Genomic DNA, 10,773 nt, shown 5'->3' on the forward strand with positions numbered 1-10,773 from the left:
GGTAGGCCTATCACATAAAAAATATAATAAAAAAGTTAAGAAAACAATTATTATATAAGAATCCATTTTGTGAAATTTTTAAAGCCAACCTTACAATAATTTACAGAATACAACCTTATATACATCAATGAAAAGAACGAACACAAGTAAAAGGAACTTTTCAAAAGGCTCCACTTAATCAGAAATACTGCTATGCTCGAACGAAGCGGGTAATTGTTATTTTTCGTTTAATATCTTTAAATATTTCTCCGCGACGTATTTCGTTTCTCGTGTTCAGTCTCGATATGTTGGAACATACGAACTTCATCAGTGTAATATTAGTTATAAATTTAATTTTTATTAAGACTTCTACTTCATCGTTCAGTTGCAGGGTGAGATCGATTGTTTAATTGGATTTTTAATTTATGGTAACGAATGCCTATCTATTGTTTATAGGAAAGAAAATATCAATAGGAATTTGTTTAATTTCATACGAAACTCTATACTATTATAAAGAGTGGTTCATAACAAAATTTACTTTAGTTCTTTTAAAATATTTCTTGCAATATAACTTTTTTTTTTAAAGATGGCTCCCGCTATTGGGGGCCTCTCGTACCCCTATCTTTTGTGGGACAGGGACTTTACGGGCAAATTTAATTATTCACATAATTTTTTATTATTTACTTTCTCTTCTTTCATACTTCACATTGTCTTTCGGTCTATTCTTTCATGCCACAATTCTGCTGTCTTTTCCTTTTGCTCTGTATCACCTTTCATTCATTCCTCTTTTCTTTTTACATTTTCATAATTACATTGTTGTTTTATATCACATTTTTATTACTTAAATTCTATAATTATTTCATATCACAGTAATGTTTTTTTGCTCTTATTTTGTCTTCATTATCTATGTATTTGCAATATTTACGTTTTATTTCTTTCTATAGCATTTTTACGATTTTTCTGCAGAGGGTAATAAATGACTGTTAGGTGTCTTTTTCGCTTATCAGGGAGGCTATTGACTCCTCCTCGATTTTAACGCCAGACCGGCACTCGAAGTCGATGCAATATAGCTTAAAGAACTTAATAAGTACAATCCCATGTTTTTATCCCAGTAGAGTAAACGTGGCCACTTGTCATACTATGCCAGCATGAAGGTTGTACGAGAAATGTGTGTAAGAAAAGTCGTATCAAAAAGGAGTGAAATTGAGTGACCACCTAAGTCTAAACTCTCCTTTTTATGGGGACATCTTAAAAGCAAAGATTTCTGTAACTCTCCAGAAACATTTATTGAAATAAAACAAAATGTCCATAAAGGAATGGCGGAAGCTGAAATAGTTTCACTTGCAGGTCGTTTAAAAGTTATTTGAAAGAAGAGACCCGATAGTCTGGAGGACATCTACTACGGTGTTGTTCTTTTCCTTCTTTCTTTTTCTTTCTCTTTCAGCCGATGGACGCCCACTGCAAGATATAGGCTTCCTCTAAAGATCGCCACGATGACTGGTCCTGCGCTGTCGGCATCTAACGAACTCTCGCAACTTTAACTATGTCGTCTGTCCATTTAGTGAGGGCCTATACAAGCCGCCATTCCTTTCGTTGCTTATTTAAAATATATTTGTCAAAGTACAGCATATACAGCCTAACTAATACTTCATAGGTTAAGGAACTCGCCCATTATATATGTTAACAAGATTCAAATGTCAAACATAATATGAACAACCCCAATTGCAGGGTACCAAAATTCTTAAAAAAAGACCTGGAGGTGTTATGTGATGAAATTAAGTAGCACGGTGTTACAGCGAAGAATTTCACTATTATTATCATCACCATAGCTGATAGACGCCAACTGACCAAACTCCTCAAAATATCGCCACGATGTACGGTGCACTGCCTATACTCAAGAACTTCTTTTGATTATATAATCTGTATGATTAGTGGAAAGCTTACTTAAGGAATTGTTTTACGCAAGTGCTTGTTGTCTAAAATAAAATAATAATAAAAATAATATAGATCTTTCATAAAATATAAAATTATTGACCTAAAATTCTTTTTCAACGCATATTACTTAAAATATGTGTGTTTATATATTTAGTGCACTTAGATTATACTTTTTAAATAATAAACTGGAGTTTTATGTTTATAATGTTTCTCGTTTTAAGGATCGCAGTTTCCACTTGCGTCTCGACGGTGGTCTGTGCTTTGAAATTCCGCCATGGCAACACCTGCCTGTGGAAATGGACCATCACATTGCGAAAGTAAAAGCGGCATGGGGTGACCTGTCTCCGATTAGGGATACGAGAAGATATAGTTTAAGTATTAGTAACAGGTTTAACTACACTTTATTACTATTACTACAAAAGATTTTTCTCTGTGTCATTGATATTTTTAGGTTTATTGGTATATAAAGCTTGAGTATACCTTCTGGAGTCTCAGTTAGGGTTTTAAATGGATCGTATATAAGGAGACTGGGTGCCAAAGTTCCAATAGAAGGTTTTTTTTCTCTTTTTGCACAGTCCCTCGATACTAGATCAACATGCGTTGGAATCTTAAACCGTCAAATCATAAGTAAGAAAAGGACCAATATTTAGCCACTTCCGCACTGCAGTCGTAGTCGTGCAACAAAGCCAGCCCGCTAATAAATGCGCATGCGGCAAACAATGTGAATTACACAACTATTACCGATAAATCACTCAACACGTGTTTCACTCCTCCACGGGGCATCTTCAGGAGTTATGTTACACCGATTAATGCCAAACACAAAACAGACTCTGGTGTTCTGGGTGAATGTGCGGAAGTGGCTAAATATTGGATCTTTTCTTACCTAGGATTCCATTAAATACGTCAAACCATAAATTGATACGTGGCTAAAATCAACATATCGAGAGAACTTTTTTAGCTTTTAATACTACTGTTTTGAAACCCATTAGTGCTAAGATAAAACTTTAGCAATTCTATTGTATTGGCATTCATGCATTCTCCTTCTTCTTCTTTTTCAGCCTTCTCTTTCAAAGTTCGCCATGATATCTTGCGCAGTCCAGCGACATACTGCGGTCTAAACTATGTTGTTGGTGCACCTTGTGAGGTGTCTAACCACGCCGCGTCTACTGGCTCTTAGTCGCGACTTTCAGCCCTAACGACAGTCGGTTACATGAGCGATGTGCTCCATTCACGGCCTTCTCAGACTAGCAATTCTTAAAGCTACTTCATTTCTCATTCAATCTCGCAGCGAAACTCCGGGCATAGCCATTTCCCGCGTCTATTGTCTCTTAGTCGCAACCTTCAGCCCTAACAGTCATCGGTTGCATGAGCGATGTGCTCCACCCACTGGAACTTCAGACTAGTAATTCTTCTAGCTATCCCATTTCTGATTCAATATCGCAGCGAAACTCCGGACATAGCCATCTCCATTGCTCTCTAAGTTGACCTTGTGACTTATGGGACCCGTCGGAAGTGACCATGTATAGATTACAATTGCATTAATATTTCCTTATTTATTTTTTTCTATTTTATTATCAAATTCTACATTTCATTAAGATACAAATAACTTAATTCCATACTGAATCACTGTTCTGGTACGGGTGAACCTTTACGGCAGTACGTAGTTCAGTGACGGTTCCTTATGTTGATACTCTTGTATTTCATTTCTTCTTTCTTTTACTTCTTCTTTACTATCTTTCAGCCTGTAAATTGTCTGCAAGTGTCCGATTCAGCCAAACCAGGGCTTGATCTTCAGATTAGATGGACTACTATTGACTCACAAATATCTTTCTACTCTAGGATTTTTTCACGTGATCTATGGCTATTTCATTATAATCCAGTTAAAAGCGGCTTGCATCTTGTATCTTCCAATGAACTTAAAAAGTTCGTCTGACCACCTTATTGGTGGACGGGAATCCCCGCGCTTGCCGGTTTTTGGTGTGACTATTCAATATTCATTTGTTTTAGCAAAATCAGCCATTATGTTGACACAGTCATCGGCCCATTCCTGGACACCTATCACAGAAACATCCAAACAGCGTATCAACAGATGACGAACAAGATACTCCGGAAGTCGAAGGACGAAGTGAACATAGCGTTAAGGAAGAAGCAAATTGTTTATGATGAGTTGATAAAATTGGCAGATACACTCGCTGTGCCAGGTATGCAGTGTTATTTTTTATAATTGGATATTTAATCATCATCATTCGGTTGTATGATGTCCACAGCTGGACATAGGCTTCCACCATAGATTACCAATAGGACCGGATGATTATTAGCTTTGCAATATTTTCAATGTTAGGATGTAAGGTCTAAGTCGTTAATACTTTTACGATTCGTTATTCAAATATTCAAGTGCTTGCAATAGCTAGTTTCTGTAAGTTGTCTTCTTGAACCGTTTACAATTAATGGTGAAAAAGATAAAGTTTTTGTTTCAACTGCATCAAAAAATATCAGTAATACAACTTAATATAGGTGGTCTAATGTAACAAAGTAAATCGCTGTACGGAAAACTATGATGAACGTCGCCAATGTCGACAGCGGACAGACAGAACGGAATGGCTGACACCCCCATTTAGCCATGCGAATGCCTAAAGTGCAGGACAGCAGTATCGATAGCAATATAGATTTTTTTTACTTTTTCAGAAGCTATTTCTCTTACCATCTTCTTTAACCACATTGTCATTTGTCATTTATTAGCTATTTAGAGTGGAAGTATAGTACCGGGCATGTGATTTGGCACATCGATTTCAAAAATAAGATTTACGACGAAGTCGTATTTGTATAGCATTTTCTCTATCATGCACTGCGACGAATTATGCATGTTTATAAAGATAATATAAATAAGATCAATTGTGTTTATAAAAGTCTAGTCCACCCCGGGCAGTTTCTAGTGCACCGCAATTTGTGGATGTTATTTTATGAATTTCATTCTTGGTATTTTGAAAATACCAAAAAAATATTTTGGTTGTGTTTTATTTTCTTTAAGACCAATAGCTTGAAAATAAACTTGCACATAACCCTTTGTGCGTGTGAAATTTAGTTAAATCCGTTCTTAGCTTCTAACTCTGCTTCGCGAAAGAAATATTTGTACCAAATACAAGTCGCCATGCTTTATATATATAATATATATATGTATATATATATACCCATATATATATTTATATATACATATATATAACGATTAATATTTACGATAAAACATATTTTCAATGTGGCAAATCAAACGGCATACTATACCTAGTTTTAATAATGAAGTGTGGCGAAAATAATGCATGTGATTGTTAAAACCATTATATAGCCATGTGCGAAGAAGAACGAAGATATGCCCGTACGATAGCTAGTAGGCACGTGGCGGAAATATACAAATGTACCGAAGAAGCAAGAAACTCCATAACCAAAATGGGAAAATACGCTGAAGAAATGATAACAATTACCCGTAATCACATGCAGCTGGCTCTCGAGAAGGCGAATAATAAAACAGACAATAAGGAACACTTTGAAAAAGGTAAAGAAAGGTAAATGTCTCTATTTTAAAAATTACTTTTTCTTTTAAAATAAGAACACGAATGGTTTTTATATTTTGTACTTATTAGTGTGACGTCATTATTGCGTATTATATATATGTATATATATATATATATATATATATATATAAATATAAATATATGTACATACTTATAAAATATATATGTCATTGACACGGCGGCTCGAAACTGTCAAAGATTAATATTATTTCAAGCTCCTCAAAATTTGAATCATTAAAGCGTTCTTGGTAACGTAAGGGAGTCTTATAATTCCATAACCTGCTTGGAGAGTCTGGTACTGCGTAGTTTCACGGGGCACTTAAAGACTACTGCTTTCGGGAACGGTGGAGGAAAGATCTACCATAAAGATCTCTTGGGCCGGTGTACTGTACGCATTGATATAGCCTAACAGAAGGGTATTCTAAGGACAGTATAAAAATAAATTAGGTATAGGAGTAATATCCCAAGCTCTTCGTGGCGACTCGGTAATTGGTGAACTAAGAGGTGATTGAATAAAAAACTTTAACACTTAAACATTCTAAATTCAAAACTTCTTTTCGGAATAAAGTTCATAAAACTTTTCTTGACACCAGGTTGGATTTTACTTTAATAAAGTCCAAATTTGTTCTCTCTTTTTTAATTTTTCTCATAAATGAAACATTATTATCATCACCATGACTGTGCGATGTACTTCTACTGCATGATCACTTTTGTGCTAATCGCAGCCAGCGAGTTCTTGCTAACTTTAACTATGTTGTCGCTTCACTTATTGGGAACGGGGGAAGGAGGGGGGGATCCACGCCGCGTCTACCGACATAGTCAAATGAAAAATAATAATGAGATGTAACTTCTAAGTGTAACTTCAATTCATCGATGCACACGGCATCGCGTTGTAGGGAGAGAATATAGGTAAAGTCTTCTTGAAATGAGTTGTCATCACCTTCACCGACCAGACTTTTCTCCATACCGAATCAATTTTTAAATTATTGTCCTGCTTTTCAAAATAGGCATTTCCAAGAGCTCGTCATAAAACGAGGTTTGTTCTACTGATGTCCAAGTAATGCCCGCTATTGTTTTAACGTAGTTTTCTCGTGTCCTAATCTCTCTCTTTTTTCTATAGACTATTTTTAATTTTTTTCGGCTAGCTGTCTCGACAAACGTTGTCTTGTCTTAGGTATGTGCATTCTAAATTAGAAGTTAATATATGAAAAAAAATATTTTGACACCATGCATGTTACTACTATTTTTGGTATACAACATTATTAGTTCTATTTTCAGGTGCCTATATTGTTGCAATTCCAATATAGAAACATACAATTGGCCATGTGAAAAATAAATTTCCAAGATTGATGCCAACTAATACTACGGTTTAGGTTTATTTATCGACATTGCAAATACAAGCTTTACTGGAATTTGTAATATTTTCCATAAGAACCTTTTACAATGAACTAGAATACTTAAAAAAAGATTAATGAAAACGGTAAAGTCATTCTCAAACTATGGATAAATGATGTAAAAAAGGTGTATATATATATACACGGTGCATATGTAACAACCACATTTTTTTATTTTTGTGTCAGTCTGTTTATTCCAAACTTTGAAATGGCTGCACCTGCAATTACACTGGAAAGTAGCTCATGGAATAAGGAGTAACATAGGCTACTTTTAAATAAAGAAAAAGAAAGAATGAATTCTGAAAACGAAAATAAGTCTCAATAAACTAATTAATTATTTTGTTCATCTCTCGACAGACACATTGACGAAGTTATTAATAAATCTTACCGCATGCTGGGTTTTGTTACACGTATAACAAAATCCTTTAAGCGCAGAGACACTTTCATCTTTCTTTATCAATCTCTAGTAAGATCTCATTTAGAGTATATATCCCCGTTTGGAATTCACCGTATGCAGTCGTCGAAAATAAAATTGAAACAGTACAAAAAAAATTCCTTCGTATTCTGAACTACTAATGCATTTATTGCCTTCGGGATTCTTATAAAAATTTGTTGAACAGATATTGAATGTAATCATTGAAGGATCGACGTTCTCTAATGGATGCCACTACAGTTAAAAATATTTGTGCTGGCCATGTTAACTGTTCAGAACTATTGTTCGAGGTAAACTTTCGAATTCCTGCAGCTGCAGCAAGAACGCGTTCTAGATCCCTCTTTTTTATCAACGCCTAAGACAAATATTGGTAAACGTGCACCGTTATACAGGTGTGTGACCTCCACTATTCATACATTAGTGATATTGATATATTCTCGTGTTCTCTCGTATCTTTTAAAAGACAATTTCATTTGAAATTATTGGATACACACAATACAATTTAAACCTTATTGGAACGTGACGGCTTGCTGTGACTCGTAATTATTATTGTGTTCAGAAGAATGCGCTGAACTTTTGATCCCTGTTTAGTAATGTTTTTCATTGTTTTGTTATTGTTTGACTTTGTTTCATTAAATGTTTTTAGTGAGATAGTTATAAGCTAACAACTGTAACTATTTTTTTATTTCTATATTTCTAAATGTGTATTGGCTTTCTGCCTTTTGTTACTGTTTATCTCCAATAAAGTATATAAATAAATAAATAAGTAGTACAAAATAAAATAATCATAAAAATTATCTTCTAACTAAGTGGTTTTATAATATTTATTTTTGATATGATCACGTTTTATATATATACGGTATTTTTCTATGTATAAAAATATATAATGATACTCATACTTTATAAAAAAGTAAATTATAATTCACCTTTCAGAATAAATCAAAGTGCTTCCCTCAAAGAGCTGTCGAAGGCGGCCGTATCCCTCGGGTACGAACTGGATCTAAGTTTGACGAACGCACGCCGATATAACGAACAGTCATGCGAGAAGTTCTCTATATGCTGTGCTAGAGCTAGGAAGAACACAGAGGAGTCTGCAGCCACTTTAAAAGACTCCTTATATCAGTGTGTCTATGCATGACAATGTTTTTTTTTTAAACCATGGAGAATAGCTGATGCTTTGACGAAAAAAATGGCGTCTTCCCCACATTGATGCACAAGCGATTTAAAAATAAATCGGATAAAATCAAAGACATCTTGAGTGTTTACAATATATTGGATATTTTATTATTTAAATGATTCTTCAATCTAGGAGAGTACATGTTGATTTCTAGAATTTATTTAGCCATTATGAAATATCGAAGGAAAAATCTGGCCATCGTAATAGAGATTTTCTATACAGCCTCAGCGCTTAGCCGAGGCATTATATCATAGACTTTTATTTTTAAATATCGAAACCGATGTTTAATAAGTAAAATACCATTAATAACCTAAAACAAAAAATGTTTTCTCCATAAATTAATAACATGTAGAACATGCGAATAGAATTTAAATTAAAAAATCAATAATTGTATAAAACGAAATTTATTCCATATTTTGCTTTTTAATTTATTGTAATGATTGGAATTTAAAAAAAAATGGTTAGACACTTCGAATAAATTCAAATAAATGTCTAGTTTTTTTTCTGTTCTTTTTTTAAATATAGTGTTAATTGTAATGTGACCACGCGATGCAGTCAGTCAGGGGCTGCGAGCCGCGCTAATCTGCGCGACCGTTGGCCCGGCCGCTTGGTAACGACACGCCGTTTGTCCACACGACCGCAGCATTTAGCACGAATTAAGAATATTAATGTGACCATTTTTCACCATACCGACGATATAAAACCACGGCGTATTCACAACACGCAAGTTTGTTTTATACGCGGGGTTGTTTCAATTTGATTTAAAAAAATAAGAACAACATCAACATCTGCCCATATTTTTGGCCCTATTTCCCACCAAATACAGGATGATCGGAAATAGGTGTATAGGCTTTAAAGTGGTAAATGTGTAAATAGAAATAGAAACAAGAAATGACCTTATGATAAGAGTAACAAGAAGCATTTTCAAAACATCATATATCCCTGCAGATGGTATACTGCCAGAAGATGTGACCTATTTAGATTGATCACTATATTCAGGGTTAGTAAAATATGTATAGAAGCTTCAAAAAAACTAATTTGTAGTTCATTATAAACATATTAGCTATGGAATTACCCCTTTAATGCCTTTTTACCTATTTGCAATTATTTTGTATGAGTCAATATCTCAGAACAGGTAATGTTTTAATTTATTTGTTTTTATTTGCAATAGGGATCATTTAAAAAGTTGGACATAGAAATTCCTTAATGTCTATTGCTACATATATGGGATATACTTCTGCTTTCATTAACTCCTGCTGTTGATTCGCAAAAGAATGGTTTGAAGTTGAAGTGGAGTTGGAGAGAATGATAGAGAGTGACACTATTGCTTCCCTTATTGGAGACAGAGAAAGCTGCCGTGTAATTTTGAAATAATGTCACAAAATTATTAGAGAGGTTATAGATAAAAATAAAAACTTAAAAATTAGGGCAGGTAAAGCAAAATGCAATGAATGTAATAAAAAGGTTAATAATGAACAATGATTTCAAAGATTATGGCGAAGAAAGAGAAGCGTTGTGTGAAAGGAATGTGAATAAACGAAATGAGAATGTTAGATATTTTTAAATTGATGTAAGATAATGAAAGAAGATAGAGAAATAGAAATCGTGAGGAATGAGAGAAGAGAGTATCAAGAATATATATATGTTGTTAAAATTATTATGAAATAAAACACCCTGTTAAAATAGGGTTCAAAAAAAGGTCTCCTGAGTGACATCCAATAAAAAAAACTACCCTTGTTCTATGACGGTCGGACCATCTGGAAGGCGGGTGTATTTTAAAATATGAACTTGAGATATAATCACATTAAAAGCTCGTTTCTAAAGGGTTTACGTTAAACAAAAAGATTCGTGATTGTGCACATAATAAATCACGCCCGCGTAATGCACCCCTGTCTTGCACAGGACCGTCTAAATTCTTGTTGGCTTCGTGTTATAAATTGTTTCACGTCGTGTATACTGTTTTAACTAGTAGTGAATGTGTGCGTTATAATCGCAAGATTGTTTGCGGTAAGACCTTTATACACACATAGAAACTCTCTCAAACACATAAATATACATATGTTTCTGTACTGAAAGAACACACATACATACATTACACGCATACACTCCCACATACTCATATATGTACACAGTTTTCACTGTGTTAAAAAGACATACTAAAAGATAAGATTGTCAAATAATCTATTACTAATTTGTTCTTCAGACAAATCTGACTCCGTCCATTCTTCTTTTCTTGTTCAAATCATTCTGTTTTGAAATAAACTTCCCCTCAGAATGAGAGAGTCAGCA

General features: G+C 34.2%; 1 protein-coding gene across 1 annotated transcript; it reads left to right on the top strand.

The window, feature by feature from the left end:
* Nucleotides 1-284: 284 nt before the first annotated feature.
* On the top strand, nucleotides 285-8,445 carry LOC137920063 (uncharacterized). Its single transcript, XM_068763294.1, has 5 exons — nucleotides 285-371; nucleotides 2,136-2,302; nucleotides 3,922-4,115; nucleotides 5,255-5,471; nucleotides 8,241-8,445. Exons 1-5 carry the CDS (start codon nucleotides 285-287, stop codon nucleotides 8,443-8,445), a joined length of 870 nt encoding a protein of 289 aa, XP_068619395.1.
* The last annotated feature ends 2,328 nt before the right edge of the window (nucleotides 8,446-10,773 follow it).

This window comes from Battus philenor, unplaced genomic scaffold (assembly GCF_028537555.1).
Source record: "Battus philenor isolate CCGP_79_NKW_IND1 unplaced genomic scaffold, ilBatPhil1.0.hap1 SCAF_17, whole genome shotgun sequence".
Lineage (NCBI taxonomy): Eukaryota > Metazoa > Arthropoda > Insecta > Lepidoptera > Papilionidae > Battus > Battus philenor.

Excerpts from the sequence above, each read along its gene's own strand:
- LOC137920063 (XM_068763294.1), top strand. The coding sequence starts at position 285 with ATGTTGGAACATACGAACTTCATCAGTGTAATATTAGTTATAAATTTA. Across the intron at positions 4,116-5,254 it reads AGATACACTCGCTGTGCCAG|CCATGTGCGAAGAAGAACGA; the intron begins GTATGCAGTGTT and ends ACCATTATATAG. Across the intron at positions 5,472-8,240 it reads TTTGAAAAAGGTAAAGAAAG|AATAAATCAAAGTGCTTCCC; the intron begins GTAAATGTCTCT and ends TTCACCTTTCAG.